The sequence below is a fragment of the Balaenoptera physalus genome, assembly GCF_965194825.1.
Source record: "Balaenoptera physalus genome assembly, chromosome: 18".
NCBI classification, from domain to species: domain Eukaryota; kingdom Metazoa; phylum Chordata; class Mammalia; order Artiodactyla; family Balaenopteridae; genus Balaenoptera; species Balaenoptera physalus.
In genome coordinates, this window is record NC_138899.1 from 67,202,019 (window position 1) to 67,223,612 (window position 21,594).

General features: G+C 42.7%; 1 protein-coding gene across 3 annotated transcripts in view; it reads left to right on the forward strand.

Annotated features, from left to right (window-relative positions):
* LHFPL6 (LHFPL tetraspan subfamily member 6) overlaps positions 1-21,594 on the forward strand; it is a 270,020-nt gene that overhangs the window by 29,038 nt on the left and 219,388 nt on the right. Inside the window, exons 1-2 of one of the 3 annotated variants that reach the window (XM_082435034.1) lie at positions 1,521-5,813; positions 7,256-7,448. In XM_082435034.1, coding sequence (XP_082291160.1) covers positions 4,841-5,813; positions 7,256-7,323 — 1,041 coding nt within the window. In that variant the 5' untranslated portion in view covers positions 1,521-4,840 and the 3' untranslated portion in view covers positions 7,324-7,448. Of the gene's footprint in view, positions 1-1,520; positions 5,814-7,255; positions 7,831-21,594 lie in introns of those variants that run through there. The other 2 variants (XM_082435035.1, XM_082435036.1) reach the window with 2 other exon arrangements.

A 21,594-nucleotide genomic window follows, 5' to 3' on the forward strand; every position in this document is an offset into this window, starting at 1 on the left:
CACTGGTGGAAAATATTATTATCTACATATACACAAAATTTTTATCTGTTTCTATGGAGATTGTTATATTTCTCTTTCTATATATTCTGGGAAATTTTTTAAAAAATCAGAAAACATAGTTGTAACACTGAAAAAGCCTGAGATGACTTTTGATACTAGAAGAAAAAAGAAGCATAATTTAAAAGTAGCAAAAGCATAACACTGATTCAGTATTAAACATAATTATGCACTGCTTTAAAATGCATACTGGGTCATGTAGCAAAAATATACATATTATGGACATTTCCCATTTTGATGGTTTAATGTGAAGTGTTTGCTGTGTTAAATGTGATTTAACACTTCACATTTTTTTCTTCTTATGAATAAGTTATTGATTTAAAATTTGTATGCTACTTTAATTCATAAAAGAATAACATAGAGAAATTATATGGCAGTTTGTATTTCCAAAGTAATTCACAAACTTTAAATGAATAATGCAGACAGCACCTCTGGGAGCAGGCCACAGACTGTATGCATCTTATTTCCATGAGAGCTCCTGGGGAATATAGTCATACAAATCACTATGTTTAGAAATTGTACATAAGGAGACATGCAATTTCTACAGGGAAGAGGGGTCTTGAGTCTATCAAACACATCCTATCCTATCCTATCCTATTCTATTTCTATCCTAGAAAATGAAATAGGCAACCTTACTTAAACAGGATGTTAGGATAGCTATGGTAAATGTATGTATACAAACGGAAGAATAAGCATCCTAAAAGCAATCCATGATCTCATCCAGAGACTACTTGAAATGGAGACCAGGAAATCTGAAAGGTCACTTGTCCCGTGAGATTTTTTTTTTTCCCTACAAATAAGATGGACACCATAGCAATACCTCGTTAAATCTGTTTTAAGAAGGCATTCATGAAGGGAAGGGGTAGTTTAGGAAGGAAGGAAATGGCAAAAAGGAAGAACTTACCGTGGTCTCTACTTATTTTAACCGTTTGCTGTTTCTGTGCTGAAAAATCTGGTTATAGTTTTTTAGCTAGGGGAACATTTCTTGGGGCATCTCCCAGCATCTGGTGAGGAACAGAGGATCCATCCTGATAATAAACTGATAAACTCCCCAGCCAGAAACAGTTAAGGAAAATCTCTCTTCCCTGGCTCTATATGGAGTCTCGCCTTTCGTTATCCGCTAGTTCTCTTGTGCATCTTACATCTTCCTGCATCTCTCTCTTGCTGGTCTGTCTTTGAGGCGTACCTCCTTGTATCAGGCCATTTATAATGCTTAGAATTTCAGTCTCCCTGAATTTCTCAAAGTTAAGACTTTAAGGGGAGACATTTTATCAACTATCTTCATAGCTATTCCTGTTTCTATTGCCAAGTTGTAAGGAGGGTCCATCTTCTCTAATACATGCTATAGACGAGGAATGCCTACTGCAGCCACCAATTGCTGGAGAATGAATTCTCCCTTGACATCGTTCTGCCCTCTCTCTTCTCTGCTCTGCTTAGCGTCCGTGCTCTAATCCACTTAACTGTGGTGCTAGCTCTTGGACTGCAAGAGAACAGTTAGTTTGAATAGTCTAGCAGGTATTTATTTATTGCTAATCACAGATTTAAACAGCTAAGGGTTATTGGTCTCACCTAAGAGAAGTCTGAGAATAATGTAGCGGCCCAAGGAAGATACCATGGATCCAGACTCACCATTTTACTCCATCATTCTTAGTATGTGGGCTTTGTCCTCAGGCTTTTCACCTCATGGTTGAAAGGTGCCTGCTGTGCTACAAAGTGTACCACATCCATTTTCTAAGGTTGAAGAAAGAGGATGTGGATGTGATGGGACCAGCATCCCTCCACTTTCCTCTTATTGGCTAGCACTGTCACATGCCCCTCAAATTTCAAGACCAGCTGGGAAATGGAGATTTTAGATTTCACTGCTTCGATTGGAGAGAAAGGTATGGAAGAAGAGGGTTGGGAAAGGACACTGTATCAGCCAAACTATAGTGATTGCCACATATGTGAACTGAAGAAGCCCCTTTTCAACCAATCCCCAATGGTCAGCAGTGATTGATTCCATGGTGTTTTCTATATTTCACTATCATACTCCTTCCCTAATTTCACATAGCACACTTTCTCTGTTTAAAAGTTAAATACCCACTCTGTAGGCCGCACTAGAACAGGAAAATAATCACAATAATATTGATTTGTTTATGAATTCCCTCAGTTAATGTTCAAATTATTGAGTATCTATCTTCTATTGCCAAGCACTGGGATACAATGTTGACTAATGTGTGTGTTTTTTTAATCATTGAGTAAATGTCTTAGCTGTACAGTGCTTTATCAATTAGAAATGCTTTTTTTCAGATACTAAAAAGCAGAAAATTTACATAACAATGACTTAAATCTACTTACAGTCTATAATTTACTTCTAACAAATTCAAAAGGAGGTGAGTAGCTCCACAATCTTAGGGTGCTAGGATTTATTTCTGTGATTTTCCTCGTAGTTACAAAAAAGGCTGCCAGAACTCTAAGCATTTTATTTTTCAATAATGTGTCCAAAAGGCGGCCAAGATGGTGAGAGAACTGTTCTCTCATGCCTCCTTCCTTAATCAGAGAATACAGTCTTCCCTAGAGGACTCCTCAGCTGATTGATTGTCTAGAACAGGGTCATGTGGCCACCAAAAGTATCTAGTGAATAAGAAAGAGGGACTGGGAATTAATATTTGGTAGCTAACCAAGAGTATTGTCATAGATGCTTTATAGCTTTCCACATATTTTTACATTCATGATCTCATCTTATGACTTAATGGGACTACCATCCAAACATGCTAGAAACTCAAACCTGGAATAAGAGGTATAAGCAGCATTTGCTATGTGAGAACTTCTGGCTGGGAAGTAATTTAAAGATCCTTTTGAAGGTGCAAATTTAATGCAAGGGTTTTAAAAAATAGTATAATGCATTTTGCCTATGAAGTGTGCATACAAGAACTCAAGGAGTAACTCAGATGACTCGGTAGTTTGGGAAGATAATTACATGGTGGAATGAAATGAGAGACCAGGATACCTGGATTCAAGGCTCAGCTCTGGGTAAGACACTGGAAGGCTTCTGAGCCTCTGCTTCCTCATCTGTAAAATTATATACTTGAACAAAATTAGATGACCCTAAACTTCTTCTCAAATATAACAGTATCTATATAATCATGATGCTAGGAGTCATGAGGTAGAGTCATCTATTTCCAACCTCTTTTTACAAATGAGAGAACTTAGGCCCAGAAAGGGCACCGCTTGTCCAAATTCACTCCTCTAAGTCAGAAATTTGAGTCCTAGTATGTAATACATTATGCTTTCATGAGTAATTGATACTGCTTCCTGATAGATTAAAAAAGAAAACAACCAGCCTCCTCCTCTATCTTCATCTTCATCTTAGGCAGAATCTCTTCAATAGCATTTACTCTGTTTAATAGAATGCAGAGAATGAGATTTTTTTTTTTGAAGTCCACCTTTTAGCTGTAAGGTCTCAGGCAAATTACTTAACGTCTCTGTAAAGTAATAATTGTACCTCCTTCATATGTTTCCGCTTTTATTTTGAGGACTAGGTAAAATAGTCTATTAAGAAGACTTAGTGTAGGGACTGAGACACAGCCAGGACTTAATCTCAGCCAGCCATCTCGGTGCTTCAAACTCCAAATTGAGAAAGTGCCCTAGACCAATATCCACAGTGGGTGGATATCCACAGAAGGGTGAGTCCGAATCTCACTCTCATTATTTTGTCTTTATGGAGTCATACCTTCTACTTATACATGATACAGATCTGAAGGCTCTGTGTAATAACTAGGTCAGGATACATAACTGAAAGTCAGGCCAATCATGACACAGTCACGGAACTCATTAACCAGTGACTTGTACAAGACAAATAAAAATAACTTAAATCAGAGCATTTGATCAGGGATTCTGAGCACGGATGCGATGCAGGGGAACAGGGAACCATCTGACATTTTATTGAAACAGGTTTTCTCAACCTCAGAACTACCGATATTTGGGGCTGGATAATTCCGGGGGTCTGTCCTGTGCCTTGTAGGGTGTTTAGCAGCGTCCCTGACCTCTGCCCACCAGATGCTGGTTCATGATAATCAAAAATATCTCCAGACCTTGCCTAATATCCCCTGGGAGGGGTCATACTCTCCCTTCTTCTCTCCCTTGAGAACCACTGTGAGAAAACTTTTTTTGTGTGCATTTTTTTCTTTTTCTGGGAGGCTTATCAGCTTCACCATATTCTTAAAAAGGTCTATGACCTCATAAAGGGTTGGAACTAATTACACAAAGCCTTTCAAAATAATAATGAAAGAACGCACATCTCCAGCTGTAATTAAAAAAAAAAAAAGTACTCCACCATGGCTAATTAAAAGGGTACAATTTGAAATTTTACTATGAAATATATACCTACCCAGTTATTAACTTTCAACTACTTTGAAAAGCACAAACTGTACTGAGGAAGTAGCTACTTCACAAACTGCTATTCCCAGATGGCAGGATTCTTAAAATACCGTCTTCAGCAGAGACCCACAGTCTACTGAATGTAGCTCTAAACTTCCAGAGAGGTTAGCGCTAATGACAAGCAAAAAAAAAAAAAAAAAAATAGACCTTAAGTCCAGAGGGGAAATCAGAATCCGTGTTTCTCAGTAAAGAAATTCAATGGCGGTATTGATTTCAAGATTGATTGGACGGAGGGATGGAAGAGAAAGGGGGGAGGGGAAGAGAGAGGAGAGGGAGAGAGCGAGAGAGAGACAGAGACAGAGAGAGAAAGAGGAGAGAGGGGGACAGACAGGGAGAAATGCTTTGAGAGAGGTTCCCGAAGAGGATGTTTCTTGGGGGAGGCTCGCTGTCATCTCCCCCTGCTTTCTCCCTGGCTTGGCTGGAAAGGCGGCTGCCTGACGGAATCCCTGAGCCTCGGGCTCTCCGCTCTCGCCTCTCATTCCCACGCCCACACGGGCCTTGTTCACCCCCTTCCAAGGTGACCACGTGCCAAGAGCTCCTGAAAGCTCAAAAGGGTCACTGCGCCCAGTCTCTAAGGCGCTCTTTTCCATCTCCGTCTCCTAAAGGCGGTCGGAAACCGGAGCTTAAACCCCAAATACCAGACCCCCGAAAAGCGAACAGGGAGCGTGTTTCATCTTCCAGGCCCCTGGAGAGCACCCGAGAGGACAAGCAACTTTCGCCCCTACTTCTCGGTCTCTCTGCCTCCGCCGCTCTCGCGTTGGAAGGAGTCGCGGGGCCAGGAGGGCGGGAGAGGGCGCGGGGCTGGCGGAGCCCAGACAGCCGCCCGGGGGGTGGGAGGAGACCCCGGCGCTCGGCGGCCGCGCGCCCCGCCCCGCCCCGCGTGCCGGGAGGGTCCCCGCCTTGCCGCGCCGCGCCCTCGCGGCGTCCGCTCCGGGTCCCGGCGGGCGCGAGGGGAGGGGACAGGAGAGAGAGGAGGGCCGGGCGGCGGTGGGGAGGAGGCGCTGCGTGCCTCGCCTGCCAAAGGCAGATCCGCCCCTCCGCCCGCGAGCCACGGAGCCCCGCGCGCGGCCACAGCGCTCCGCCCGAGCCGCCGCCGGAGAGCCGCGGGGAGCGGGGCTGCACGGACGGCGGCGCCGCGCGTCCTCCCGGAGCCCTCCGCCTGCCGCCGGCCCCTGCTCTCCCTCCCGCGTCGGGCCCGGGGGCTCCGCGGCTGTTAGGGACCGCGGCGAAGAGGGAAGGACGGTCTCGCGTGCCGTGGATGCTCCGCCCGGGAGAGACAGCAAGTTGTGAGTGCGCCCCGGCGCCGGGAGAGAAGGTGGCCTCCGCCCGCCAGCCATGTGAGTCCCGCGCGCGGCTGACCCGGGGCGCGGGCTTCGCTCCTTTCTCTCCGGACGCCGGAGTTGGGCTGCGCCCGGGCTCCGGACTTCCTGAGCTGTGCTGCCGGCCGGCTCTCCCTGCCCGCCGCGTCCGCTGCTGGCGTCTGCCTCCGGGGGGTGCTGCCTGCCCATCCTCATCCGCTCCCTCCGCGCGGGCCCGGCTGGAAAACGCCCCTCTCCCGCTTTGGGGGTTGAGGGATCCTTGTGTGTCTTCGGGGTGGGGTGGGGGAGGCCTTTGCCGGGGGCTGGCTAACCCCGGGGCGCCTTGCCCCAGCGCGAGGTGAGGGCGGTCTCCACCCCACCTCCCCGTGCCACCCGTCTTCCCCAGCCTCAGGGCCCAGCAGACCAACTTCAGCCGCTAATGCTGATGCTGACCGCAGTTGACAAGATTAAAAAAAAAAAAAAAGTAGCCGGAGCAACCCTGGAGTGACACACTGGGGTGGAAATGGGGCGGTGGGTGGGAAGGAAAGGGCAGGGGCGAGGGTTGGGAAAGGAGAGGGGGTGGGTGAGATTACGCTGGAGTTAAAAGAGTCCTGGGGATGGAACTGGGGTGCGTGGCTCTGGGCTTGTGTATTCTCTCTGAAAAGTGTGGGAAGTGGTTCTGGAACTCTTTTTGAGAGGGAGGGAGGTTTGGAAGTGAATGCACGTGGAATCACTAGAATGACTGCGGTTCGATGTAGAGTCCTGGCGAGTATGGGTTCTTTTTCAGATTAGACACTGACACTCCTTCAGCAGCAGAGATGGTTCCAATAATTGGAGGCCGTGAATCAAAATTGCAGATATGAAAATAAGTCGTACACAGGCTTTCTTTCGTTGACACTAGAAGATAGTTGAGATTGAAGGCATTCACAAATGCTACTGAATGAGGACTGGGGATGCCTAATAGTCCCATCCATTCTGTAGGCCTGGGCAGTCTATAATTGTGAAAGTGATCCTAATTATTTTGTTCGGGCTCGTGCAGAGTGTTAATGCACCTAAAGGGACACAGAGAAGTTGTGACAAGTTATGAGCATGAACTTGCAAGCCAACTGAACAAACCACAGTATGGTTCATTTTATTATAACATTTGGAATTATGTTTACTGCCGGTAAATATGCTACATTACTTTTAATGTGAGTATATGAAATGAATTCACTGGCTTGGCAAGTAGAAGTCATGCATTTCTTTAAGTGCATGAGTTAATTTGGGGACATTTATAGGAGATAAAGACATGAAAAAGGTTTGAGCCAGTCTGACAGCATTTGAATTACGGAGAAGTTTATAGAGAGAAGGAATTCTTCTCACTTTTGAAGTATGGAGGCGTCTTTGACTATTTATTAGTTGAAAGTTGTAGACCAACTGAATCGGTTTTAATCGCGTCTCTAAAAACATTTAACTTTTAATATTTCTTATGGTTTTACCAGGGACCATCTTCCTTACTGCACAGGATGGGAAGTTGATGCCCAGTAAGACTGAAGATCCGTTCTGTTAATAGACACTCCCCCATCACAGAACTGTGGATTACCTGTGGGCCCCCGCTGGCTTCACACCTTCACTCCCTCCTGCAGACCCAGAACAGTTACTTTGAGTCCTCCTTGCCCTGTCTGGTGAAAGATGGCATCCAGTCTGACTTGCACCGGGGTCATCTGGGCTTTGCTCTCGTTTCTTTGTGCTGCCACCTCCTGCGTGGGGTTCTTCATGCCTTACTGGCTCTGGGGATCTCAGCTGGGCAAGCCTGTGTCCTTCGGTACTTTCCGGAGGTGCTCGTATCCCGTGCACGATGAGAGTCGGCAGATGATGGTGATGGTGGAGGAATGTGGGCGCTACGCCTCCTTCCAGGGCATCCCCAGCGCAGAATGGAGGATTTCTACCATCGTGACAGGCCTGGGCTGTGGCCTCCTCCTCCTTGTGGCGCTCACCGCCCTCATGGGCTGCTGTGTGTCGGAGCTCATCTCCCGGACAGTGGGAAGAGTGGCTGGAGGAATTCAGTTTCTGGGGGGTAAGTGACTTCGCTAAACTTAACATTGTTTACTGGAACCCCAAAGCAATATTGAAGGTTGTGTTCCAGTTATCTACTGAGATTATGGTAATTGACCCTTGGAACAGTCAGGGGACATAGGCTCTGGGGACAGATTGCCAAAGTCAAAGATGCTTTACAACTTCAAGAGCTCTTAATTTCTGTACATCCTTAAACTTGTACATTATTGGCCAGCTCAGTACCACATCTGTGAGGCAGTGGTGTCTAGGTTGTTTATAGTGTAGTCCAGGAGACAGTTTGGATTTTATAGCTGCTGGCTCTTTACGATCAACAACAAGCAATTACAGTATCTGTGTCTTTCTGGAATCCTCAGGTCTTAAGAGATGAAAACTTCATAGGAAAGTAGAAAAGAAAAGGTTTTTGATTCAACATTGTCATCATAAGCCTTTAATCCTTTTTGGTGGATGTAAAATTGAGCCCTGCCCCATCTTAAACTATATTTCTAAATAAATGATTACTGTTTTAATTGAGAGATCAGTTTTACATTAACAACTATGAATTTATGCCACAAAGATAGGCTTAATTACCTTGTTAGGGCTGAACTTCTCCCCCTGCTTTTGCTGTGAAGGAGAAAAAAAAAAAGAGTATTTAGCAAGTGATGTGTGTTTGTTTTAAAGGGACTGGCCAGTCTCACTAACACTAGGAAAGGTTTGATTTTTACTTGGGTTGCCTCCAACAAGTATTGCTTCAATATCTCTGGTCATATGGTTTTAATTATACTTCATGTATTTTCTGCTGTGCCTTTCACCTCCATTTTTCAACCTGACGGGCTGAACTTGTGTGATTTATAATCTGCCTTGGTGAAATAGGACAACCTCTGTAGACAGTACAGAGTTCAAGAAAACAGGAAGCCAGGAAAACGTATAAAATGTATTCCTAACTTCATCACAAAGTAAAAGTCTGTTGCTCTTTCTTTGGGTGTTTTCTCATGGTCTTTGGTAAAAAATGCAGAAGAAAAAACATTAAAAATGGAGAGTTCTGAAGTAGAGTCTATATATTGGAGAAACCCCAACAGATGATTTCAGATGATTTAATATAAAACCTTCAAGTAACTTTTGAGTCAGAAAATTCTTGTGCTAAAAATTCAAGTGGCGAAAGTTTTGCGTTTCTGAGTCAGAGATACATTGTTGCAGTGCTTGATTTCCTTACCAGATGTAACTTTGTTCTCATCTGTTTTTTCCCACTGGTTTTGCATCCCACTCTGCCCTAGGAGGCAAGCTGGGGGACTTACTATCCTTCCTCTGCTGCTTCACTGTTCAGCATTGAGCACAAGTCTTGCGTGTGATATGTGGATTCCTACAGAAAGACAGTACAGTAAAGCTATTAGGCAGTATAATGAGGTTTTTGTAGAGAGTGGAAATACAAACCCAGAGTTAAAAACTTGTTGATACCACAGATTTGAAGAATAGGACTAATGCCAGGAATATTTTAAAGGTTTTTTTTCTTTAAGAATAAACTTGATTTGCTGTTTGTGTTTCACTTGGCTCAGGAAAAATGCTGGGGCGGTTTCTTTTTCTCCTCTCCTGGTAAATATTCCTTTTCCTTTTCTTCGTTTTAGGGCAGGGACTACTGTTATTTCTGGCAGAACAGGAAAGTGCTTGCAAAGAGAAATCAGTTTTTATTGATTACCTTTAAATGTATAATGAAGGAAGGCAACAGGAAGTGAATCTGAGACTGGTGAGATTTATAGATTTGAGGGAATTATAAAGAGCTAAATGTTCTACTTTACATAAAACTCAAGGGGAAAGGCCATTGGGGAAGTTATGTATACTTTTTAAAGGACTGTTTTTTCCTTAGTATATGCTCTTCATGAACTCTGGTTTGGTAAGAGTTACTGACATTGAGCTGAGGATATAGGTTATTTATTTATTTTTTTAAAATTTATTTATTTATTTGTTTGTTTTTATTTTTCGCTGCGTTGGGTCTTCGTTGCTGTGCACGGGCTTTCTCTAGTTGTGGTGAGAGGGGGCTACTCTTCGGTGCGGTACGCGGGCTTCTCATTGTCGCGGCTTCTCTTGTTGCGGAGCACGGGCTCTAGGCACGCAGGCTTCAGTAGTTGTGGCACGTAGGCTCAGTAGTTGTGGCTTGCGGGCTCTTGATCACAGGCTCAGAAGTTGTGGCACACAGACTTAGTTGCTCCGCAGCATGTGGGATCTTCCCGAGCCTGGACTTGAACCCGTGTCCCTTGCATTGGTAGGCAGATTCTTAACCACTGCGCCACCAGGGAAGCCCGGATATAGGTTATTATTAGCATTTCTCAAATCCTGGCAGAAAATAATTCTGAATATAAAACCTAAGAGGGCTTTTCTGATTCGAACCTTTTGAGGGCCCGAGTAAGTAAATGTATCCCGTTACCCAAGATAGTAGTCATTTTAGAATTAAAAAATAACTTGAATTACGGAAAACGTTTTGAAAAATCTGCCATTAAACATTACCATTTAGTGATAGACCAGTTGACCAAAAAAATGCTTCAGAAAGAATTACTCCTGTTGTTCATTTCATAATTGTTTGAGTTTTTATTCATAAAAAAAAAGTGGTAAATAATTTTATTTTATGAAAGTTTTCGTAAAATGGGTGGGTTTCATAAAGACTGCAAAATACCAAACCACTGGGATCTATGAATTCCATCAATGGCCATGCTTCCGAAATACAGTCAAAGTGCAGGGCACTCTGCTATAAGGCGGATTCTTCTACTAAAAATGATTCACCCAGAAAGGTTATGTTTAGCTAAAGTTAGGATTGCTCCAGAACAACAGGAAACAGGATAATGGCAAAGTACAGAGGCATGCTGCTTAAACATGACTACTGTGTCTGGAGTTTGCACATATGGTGTAACATCAGGCAGTAAAACCCCTGCAGTACTTTGGAACTAGTTAAAGGACAAAGTGTCAACCTTCATTTTGACTTGTCTTGCTATGGTTGGTTAGAGGTTAAAATGTCACCTGTAAACGGGTGGAACAACACAAAATGGGACTGTTGTCCATGGACATTTACTACCTATAAAAGAAATACTTCAAGGAGTCAATGACTTCTGCCTTTCTTGTGGTAACTTGAGCATAAACTTTAATTGCCACCATCTCCATCTTATATTTTAAGTCATGTCTTGGTCGTAATTTTTAAAAACCAGCCTGGGTTGAGTTTTACCCTCAATTGAATTTTTAAAAGGCATGTAGAAAGCCTTTGAGAAATACCACGTGTAATAAAAATGTTAACATGCAGAGAGTATGATAATGGTGTTATGAGAAAATGGAGGTTGTAATGTTTTTGTTTGTGGAACACAAAATCACGTGCTTTCAAATACTGTTGTAGTCATTAAGTACTTTAACAGAATTTTTGAAACTTCATACCAAACTTTGGACATGCGTGTTAGTAAAATATCTTATTTACGTGCTCTGTAAATGAAGCATGTAGGAACACTGTAAAGACATATTAAGGCTATCTTAAGTTCTGTCCACTGGTGCTTGCAATTGTCAGGGTCTGAATTTGTAGATTTCATCTTTGGGAACTGTTGGTGCTCTAACGAGGGGGTATGGAAAAGAGTCCCAAATTGGTATTATTCCACACTTAGTTTGGACGTGAGTCACATATATGTATAAAATGAGTGTAGACTACTAATCAGTAGCAAACAACTACCTTCCCAGTGTAGACACTGCTCTGTTCTGAGAAGCCAGGGGAGACCATCTCCTCAACTAATTGATGGTTAAGCGCTGCTCAAGACGGTAATGATGACAAAGTGTTTCTTAGGGCATCCCTGTCTCTGTGCTGAAAGCATCATTTGCCTCTCAGGGTCCCCTCACAGGGCTCCACCTGGGCTGTCTTTCATCCCTTTGGATGAGGGCTTGGGACTTCTCCTCCTCTTGCTCCACTTTGAACCTGACCTGACATATGGTGTGTCCCATTGTGCTTTCCTTCATATCCAGGCTCTATCAAGCGACAGCTGAGGAATTAGATAAATAAGTGTTGGCGTATTAATGGGCATGGTGGCTTTTTAGTGACAGTGTCTTAACTGAAAGAAGTTGCTCTAATTTTAAGAAATCGAGGCATTTCTTGGGCCAGTTGGGGGAGCAGGCAGAGCTCTTTTTGTTCCTCTTTAAATTGCGCCTCATAGATCGCAAACGACTGCTGTTTCCTTCAGCTCCCTCTAACCTTACAATATAAAGTCCACGCAAGCGGCCTTGAGTTCTGAGCCAGTGGTTCTCAAACTTTAGCATGCGTTGGAGTCACCCTCAGGACTTTTTAAAACAGATTTTTGGAGCCCACCCAGGGCGGCTCCCTGATTAGTAGGTTTTGGGGGGGTGGCCAGGGGAGTTGATAATGTGCATTTCTAACAAGTTCCCAGATGATGCTGGTTCTGAGACCACCGCCTTGAGAACCCTGCTCTAAGTTAATCATTTTGTATTTTTTAAGATGTGACTTCTGGTAGATGGCTTACATTCAGAATTTAGTTAATGTTTAGTTTTTATCATGATCTTATTTACACCTCTCTGACTGGACTGTAAAAAGACCCCATCTCTGTAGTTTGGTATTGACTGAACACATCGATCTATCCTGGTTTTTATCACAGAAAATTGTTATCCTGGAATTCTCTCTCTTAATACGTATTATATATATATCATAATGATCATGTATGTATTATATATGTATTCTTTTATTTATCATTGCCCTGTACCAGAAACAAGATTTGACAGATGGAGAACTCAAAATAAGACCTTAATACTTCCTCTGTAGTTCTCAGGCAGTGGATTTGCGGTAAGGAATTGGCTAACTGAAAGACACAAAGATCTTACTGCAGATCACAGAGATGGGCCAAGACAGTTCTTGGTCCCAACTCCCTAAAGCCACGTGTATCTTGGAAAAGCCAGAATGATTAGGCCAGGAGGGCACTCAGGAACCAGCCACTCTGAGCTTCTGCTCCTAAGCAGGATGGTACTTAAATCAGCTTTGACTACGAAGTCATGGTCTTAAGCATCTCTAGGGAAGAAGCTGATGCTGACTGACAGTACTTTCTAGGACCACAGTCCACGCCTTCCATCACACTCAGACATCCCAGGCACACTGTTACGACAGAGAGCAAGCTTGAGATGGAGACCTAAACAGTGCAAGGGTGTGAGTGGGGCTTGGCAGCCAGGAAGAAGGGAAAGGGAGATGCAGTGTAGACAGCTCAAACGAACACCACAGATAGCATCTACTCCGAGCTCAGGATTTGTTAAAGGCAGGGATGTTGATGAATTAACTGATCTTTTATAAGATCTAAAACACTGAGTTTTATATGTTTAATCTAATAATGTTTTAAAATTACATTTCCAAGTAGTCATTGCCACCGGTTTTATTTATTTATTTTTTAACATACTCCCCCACCACCCCAGAGGAACTTGTTTTTTGTCTTACTTTGGAAAGTGTTTCATTGTTTTCAGACTTTTCTGTGAAGCTTCCAAGTTCTCCACATCAGTAATTGACATCAGAATTCAGTGCAATATTCTTTTAGTTCTCTAGTGGGCCTGAAAGTTACCTGACAGTTTATTCCACTGGAGAATCCAAAGCCCTGCCCCAGAGTGTGTGATTTGGTAGGTCTGGGGGCGGGGGCCCAGGGGAAGCACTTTTAACAAACTCTCCAGCAGTTCTAGACATAGATGGTCCATGGATCACATTTTGAGAAACATGAACAATTTTATTCACTTAAAATCTTATATGTTACTGGTGTGGGAGCACAGACTTCTGTAAAGCTAAGTCTGGATTATCAGTCTGTTTCCATGATAGTTGTTGTTTGGGGGATGATGTGATATAAGCAACAGATATCAGAATTAGTGTAGGAACAGAGCAGTTTATAACTGTGTTTTCCTTTATATTAGTGGCCTTAGATGTTACTGGGATGGTCAGGCCTGTGTATACACCCAGAAAGGGGAAAAACCAAATCTTTTCCATGCTTCACATAGATGAAGATGCTATTTCTGCCTATGTCTCCAATTGCAATACAGGCCTGCCCTCGTTGCCAGTGCTGTGTTTTGTGTCATTCACCCTGTATCAGTGAGGTGTGGCTGGTTCCTGTTCAGGTAGACTGTGCCCAAATCCCTGGCTTCTTTTCTGCCAAGTATACTCAGTTTTCTCTTATCTTCTGTTATTAGCTTTGACTTCCAAGATTGTATCTCTGAAGTAAAGCATAATAATGATACTAAATCTTAAAAATGGAGGAGTAAGGAGTTGTCCATTGAACTTGGGCATATCATATTAGCAGCTCTGAAAGACTTTTTCCCTAGAATTATTTAGATTTTTTTTTTTTTTTTGACAGGGTTCAAACCTTCATTTACTTTATGTGGAGTAGAGTCTTTCTAAGAGGATCATTTGATTTTTTTTTCCCTTTTAAAAAAATTTATTTATTTTTAATTGAAGTATAGTTGATTTACAATGTTGTGTTAGTTTCTGGCATACAGCAAGGTGACTCAGTTTTATATGTATACATCCTTTTTCATCTTATTTTCCATTATGGTTGATTATAGGATGTTGAATATAGTTCCGTGTGCTGTACAGTAGGACCTTGTTGTCCATCCATTCTATGCATACTGGTTTGCGGCTGCTAATCCCAAACTCCCAGTCCTTCCCTCTCCCACCCTCCTCCCCGCCCCCACCCCTCCCCACCTTGGCAACCACAGGTCTTTTCTCTATGTCTGTGAGGCGATTTCCGTTTCGTAGGTGGTTTCATTTGTGCCATATTTTAGGAGAATCATTTGATTTTTAACTTACTTCCCTTTGTTGCCACCACCTGTAGCCTGATCCTTCTGAGGCCAGGGTCCGTCCGGGCTGCTTAGCTTCACCAACACATAGATTGCAGATTGGTTTGTTGCCTTGTAAAAAAACGTATTTTCAGTTACAAGGAAAACCAACTGAGACATGTGAATTCACAACCAATTCTAAAAGGAAAACTTTAAAGGCACACTCAGGAGAGTGTTACCTCATTCTGTGTAGGCAACATCACGAAATGCATCCAATTTGCTCTCCGAATAAACTCATCACCGTTACATCGCCGGTACTTGAGCTCTGCAGCTCCCTCCAGCCTGGCAAGGGTGTCTTATTGTGTGCGTTGCTTATAATCAGAAAGAATAACAGCATTAAGTTCAAAGCTTTCATTCCTGGAGGTCGTTAAAATTCATCTTTTTGTTTTCATGAGGCATCACCCTCAAGTGTGTTCTGGGAGCACTGGTTCCTGAGGGGGTACCAGTAGGTGTTGAAAAAGCAGAATCGTTTTGGGAACAAGTAGATTGGAGAAACACTTGGTTATGGAAAGTTAGTAAATTTCATTACAGCAGAACTTCACAGAGCCTGGAGTATGTTAACGCTTACACCAGTCTCCTGGGGGCGTGGGGAAGGTATAGTGTTAAGTGTAGTGTTAAGTGTTTCCCTAGCTAATTTGGAACTGGCTCCCTGAAGGGTCCAGTGATCCTTGGAACATATTCAGTTCTCATTTCTTTCACCCCAGTGAGGCAGGTAATTTGTTCTCTCTCTCTCTCTCTTTTTTTTTTTTAAACAACTGTGAACACTGAATTTTAGAGAGTGACACCCAGAGTTATCCCATTAGTTACTTGTTGAGCTGTGAATGCTGTCATCATAATATTAAAGTGTTAATTGAAATTCCACCTTGTATTATCTGTACAATTCAGAGTTTCTGACCATTATGAATAATAAGTCTCTTGGGCTTCCCTGGTGGCGCAGTGGTTGAGAGTCTGCTTGCCAGTGCAGGGGACACGGGTTCGAGCCCTGGTCTGGGAAGATCCCACATGCCGTGGAGCAGTTAAGCCCGTGAGCCACAACTACTGAGCCTGCGCGTCTGGAGCCCGCGCTCCGCAACAAGAGAGGCTGCGATAGTGAGAGGCCCGCGCACTGCGATGAAGAGTGGCCCCCACTTGCCGCAACTAGAGAAAGCCCTTGCACAGAAACAAAGACCCAGCACAGCCAAAAATAAATAAATAAATAAATAAATAAATAAATAATAAAAAAAAATAATAAGTTTCTTAACATAGGTGAATATTTTTATTGTTTCTTTGGTCCCCAGTTTACGTTTGTAGTACCATAGAACCACTTGAAGTAATATGATATAGCAACTTTTTGCCAATTCTCAGAACAGGTTAATGTTAATAAGGTAACATGCAGTAGAGAGGTCATTAGGGGAGAATGCCAAAACCTCCAACCAAAGCAAATATGCTGTCTTTAAAAAACTATGTGACAGAAGAATTTATCTCTCATTAATACATGCTTGGCCAAGTTTTCTAGTGTAAGTTCCCTAGTGTGAGTTCCCCATTGTTAGAAACCCTTGTAATAATCTTTTGTTAAGACTGAAGATAATGTTAATTTTAGAGGACACACTTCTTTTTTTTTTTTAAATTGAAGTATAGATGATTTAAAATGTTGTGTTAATTTCTGCTGTATAGCAAAGTGATTAACATATATATAGACACACGTTCTTTATTATATTCTTTGCCATTATGGTTTATCACAGGGTATTGAATACAGTTCCCTGTGCTATACAGTAGGACCTTGTTGTTTATCTCTTCTGTGTATAATGGTTTGCATCTGCTCACCCCAAACTCACACTCCATCCCTCTCCCTCCCCCCACCCTTGGCAACCGCAGGTCTGTTCTCTATGTCTGTGAGTCTGTTTCTGTTTCGTAGGTAGGTTCATTTGGTGAGGACACACTTCTTAAATAACAAAACCGAGGACCTTGTGTCTCTCTTTAGAAACGAAAGGTAATGTTCTACTTTGTCAACCTTGATCAATAAAATATTATGATAGAAACACAGAGAGTTCTAGCTAGATCCCTCTAAAGGAGTCTGGTGATTTCCCGGGGACTTTTGAATGGTCATTTTTAGAAGATCACGAGGTTGGATTCAACAATACCCCAGTGTTGGTGCATTGATATTGCTGACTAATTATTGGGGGATCTAGTTATCCTTTCTTTTCTTTATATGATAGACATCATACCAGTTAGTGATTTTCTTTTAGAATTCACAAAGCTCAAGTGTTAATGTAAGGTCCAGAACTGACCTGCGTATAACTTCAGTGAATAATTTAACCTTCCATGTGCCTCATTTTCAGTAATCAGGCAACATCAGATACCATGATGTACTAAAAACACATATAAAAATATTGTTGGATAAGAAGAAAGTACCATTTTATGGTTCTTTTTTTCTTGTATGCCCTATCTCTTCAAATAGAGCAAGAACTAAGATTTACATTTTGCTTCTATCCCTACGGTGACTAGAATAGTAAATGACATCTTGTATATTCGATTAATACTTGATATATTAGTTAGTTTTAATTATTTATTAGCAACATTTTTATTTGAAAGGTGTGCCCTTGTTCTTCTATACCTCACAGGACTATTTCAAAGAAGAAATAAAATGTCACAAATGTGAAGACACTTAAAGCAATGACCCCCTAACTGATGTTCCTGTGTAATGTCAGTCTTTTGATAAAAGTGTTCCATAGTCATATATGTTGAAAAGATGTTGCATAATTCTGCATCTCTGTCCTCAAGCACATTTTGAAACCTCTGAGTGAACTGTATTATCTGCAATAAAGAAACAAGCTTCTGTGGTCTGAATATTTGTGACACCCCCAAAATTCATTTGTTGAAATCCTAATGTCAAATGGGATGGTATTAGGAGGTGAGGGCTTTGGGAGATGATTAGGTCCTGAAGGTGGAGCCCTCATGAATGAGATTAATGCCTTTATAAAAGAAGTTTGAGAGAGCATCCTTGCCCCTTCTGCCATGTGAGGATACAAGGAGAAAAGCACCCTCACCCAACCACCCTGACACCGTAATCTTAGACTTCCGGCCCCCAGAACTGGGAGAAATAAATTTCTGTTGTTTCTAAGCCACCTCGTCTGTGGTACTTTGTTATTGCAGCTCGAATGGACCAAGAGACCAGCTTAATTTGTTTAACGGTATGGTTCACAGACTTATTTGGGAATGGCAGAGTCCTACTTGCCTGTTACAGGCAACAGCGTCTTTTTGAATTAATGGCCAGCACAACAAACTTTAGGAAATGCTGAGTTAAAATATGTTATAAATCCAGGGAATTAGTGTTTATGGACATTTAGCAGTGTTTATTGAGTGCCCACTATATGTCAAATACCATGCTAGGTGCTGGGATGCAAGTTGAGATAAGGTCCCTGCTATAGCGGAGCTCACGGTCTTCTGGAGGAAACCAACATGCGAAGTATAATCACAATCCAAAGGGCTCATGATACAGACATCCACTCCATTGCATACAGTGATCGGCTGGTGAGGCTTGTTCAGCTGCCAAGTGAGATGCTCACCAGCCTCACATGGTGCGCCAGTCATTTTCCTGCATCACAGGAGACGGCATTTCCCAGAAGCCTCGACACCTGGCATCTGGGTAGATGCAGCCAGTGGAGGGATGGGAGGCAGGGAGAAGCCAGGGTATTTCTCCCTCTCTAGCTCTCCCTTGGGCAGAATCTTCGGCAGCAGTTGCCTCTCCTTCTGGAAAGCCCAGCCCTTCACGGTCCCAGGTCCCATCAGGAGCCACTGTCATGACCCTCCCCTAGTCACACAGTCCGGTTCCTCTAGTCATCAGTAATGCCATCTTCCCCCCGACATCACTCCAGTCTCATGGAGGGTAGCAGTTTTCTGCTGATGCCAGTTTCTGGGTCACCTCTTTAACTCCTGTCTGGCGTTTTAGCTCTTCTGTCGTCTGTGTAACCAATTTCCTTTATTACATTAAATCCTCTGTCTTTGAAATACTTAGGATGGTTTCTGCTTTCCTGGAGCCTGGCTAAAATACAATATATAATTCAAATTCCTACCTTAGCCAAGTGGCAGATTATGTCATACTATGAACTTTTGGGGGGTTTTGGTGAATAGGCATAAATCACAGATGTTTAAAAATGCCCAGGGTCCATTGAAGTGTGCATAAAATGCTGTAGGAACACAGGAAAGGGAAGGACCTTGTGCCTGGAGGGGTTTGGAAAGGCGTCATAGCAGAGGTGCTATTGAGCTGGGTCAGAAGGATGAGCAGAGGCTCCCTGGGATTTCGAGCAGGTGAAATGTCAAATTCTCAAAGCCAAGGAGTTGTAAAAAGATCTGATGGGAATTCAGGGAATGGCAGCATACTCTAAGGTATGGGGCAGAGGTGATGTGACAAAGGATCAGGTCTGAAGGTCCCTGTTCAGATTGTATGGTAAGAATTCTACACTTCACTAAAGTTAAATGAAGTTTTTGAGTGGTTATGGGTGAAGTTGACTTAGGAACTGTATAATCCAATAGCAAATGAGGAGTAAAGACTGATTTGGGGAAATGATAAAACCAGGGAAGGCAGCAAGAGGCCTGTTACAGCAGGCTTGGCCAGAGATGGGGAGAACCTCATCGAAGCTTTGGAAACACAGAGAAAACGATTTTGAAGACATTTCTGAGATAGAGGCAAACGGGTTTTGCTGCTCCTATTTTTAGATGAATAAATGAATAAATGAATGATGTCTCAGTAATTTTATATTTCCGTGTATATAAAAAACCAGGCATTTTTTTCCCTAGTTCCTCAGAAAATTAAAAAACAAACAAGAAAACATAAATTATAGCAGCTCTGTTTTGATTTACAGAGTGAAACATTTAAAAAAGTAACAAACATTGCTACCACAGTATGTAGATGTAACTTACTGTATAAAATTACAATGTAGACATCTCTAATTTTATAACTGTTTCACATTCACCTGTGTGCAAATGAGGGTTACTGACTGCTCAGCACACCTGGGGGCTTCTAAGAGGAGCATTTTTGATGACACCTAAAGTGACTCTCAGTGTCGTGTCATTGAACTTCACTGGCTTCTCACAAACAGATATTTTCTTTTTCTCTCCCTAAAAGTGCAGGAAATAATAAGTGTGCAAATACATAAATATAAGTAGATGTAAGATTGATTTTATACATCTTATTTTCATAGAAAATTTGACATTTTCAGTTATACCTTTATTTTATCTATAAAGCATAAGTGTTATTGTCAATATGTTTGTAATTGAACATTGCTATCCATTACTTGTAGTAAAGGAATCTTTTAGTTAGGAGACCTAATAGAGTCCTGTCATAGCTTATGTTAGTCATGTTACAGCTGTGTAATAAGGCAGAGCAAGAAAGGAAACTGGTTATCCCTTGGTTATTACCTATGAGTTAATATTATCAGTGATTATTATTTATGTGCCATGAGTCATTTGCATTAAAGGCCATGAAACACGAAATGTCCTTGTGTCATTCCATTGTAAGTTACAGTTTCCATATGTTTGTCGATCAAATCTTTGAAAAAAAGAAATGTGCCTTTAAGCTCTAAAATAGTATGATTCTGTGATGAAATCCAGTCCTCATTTGATATACTCCTCCTTGGTGAGAGTTGCTACGTTATGAGGCATGACTTTCTTAGTGTTTGTTTATCTCTACTTCTGAGCCCCAGAGTTTTCCTGAAACTCATGCCCCAGTGTTACCTTATGACGAGATTACCCAGTTGGTCCTCTCTGCAGTCTATGAACGTACCTTCCGTATGGGTAGCAGATTGTAGCTGATGATGTTGGGAGGAGCTGGGCACACCTGGGCAGACCAGGATTCCCTACGGGACCATGGCATTCCACCGTGCATGTGGCTGGAAAGGGGGACATAGGTTCATGGTCAAAGTCGGTGTAGCCTTTTCTCACTCCTGGCCACAGTTGGCTCCCCGTAACAATCCAAGCTCCCCGTACTATATCTCCTTCTCCACATATGTGCACAGTTGTCTTGGATGTCAATGTAGGATTTCCCGTGTTCTCTCCATGTCTAGATTGGACCTACAATGGAGTCACTATATTCTACAGTTGAGCGTGCGGTAAGACATCGTTTTTGCTGCTGTTCATGTCTTTTGTATGTTTGTTTTGTTTTTAGGGGATGCATTACCTGATTTAAATAGAAAATTATAATCCTTAGGTGTTCAGGCAATTCTTTGATAATCTCTGTAGTCACCTTGCCTCATAAACCACGCCTCCTGCGGGCGTCGCACTGCTCATAACCACAGCCTCCTTCTAGGAGGTGCACAGACAGGACTTGCCAAGTCACGTTGATTGTATTTCCACCCTATGTTTTGTATCTTTTGGGTTGGCCAAAAAGTTTGGTAAGATGTTACAGAAAAACCCAAATGAACTTTTTGGCAAACCCAGTACATTTGTCTCTTCCATTTCCCAGAGTCTAAGGAGGGGACAGCAAAGCCCAAGCACTCCAAGAGCAGTTTGGTGAGACTTTTATCTTATTGAGGGACTTGGAGGGTAGGGAAAATCAGGAAATCAAGGCAGCCAACCCTTGCTTTATCAAGGTAAAGCAAGGTGGGAGGAGAAGAAAAGTGATCTTGCCGCTGCTTAGACAAGGAGGTCATGTGACTCCCCAACAAATGCAAAAAGCATTTTACGAAGGAATTTGATCAGTAGTGAGACATTCCAGAGCTCCTGTTGTCCCTATACCTGGCCCTTCTGACTTTTTCGATCAATCGGCAGTGCTGAGGACCCAGGAGAAAGGACTCAGGGTCTGCAGCCGAGTTTGGCTAAGGCTGGCAGCAGCTGCCCTGCTCGGCAGCCTACTCAATACATACATCTCACAGGGCCTGGAGGATATCCACCAAAGAACATCTCCTGAATCCACAGTTTGTGGTTCTGGGTCTGGGGGGACTTCAAGGTGGAAGGTTAGGTGGGCAGTTGGCAACGTGGGCAC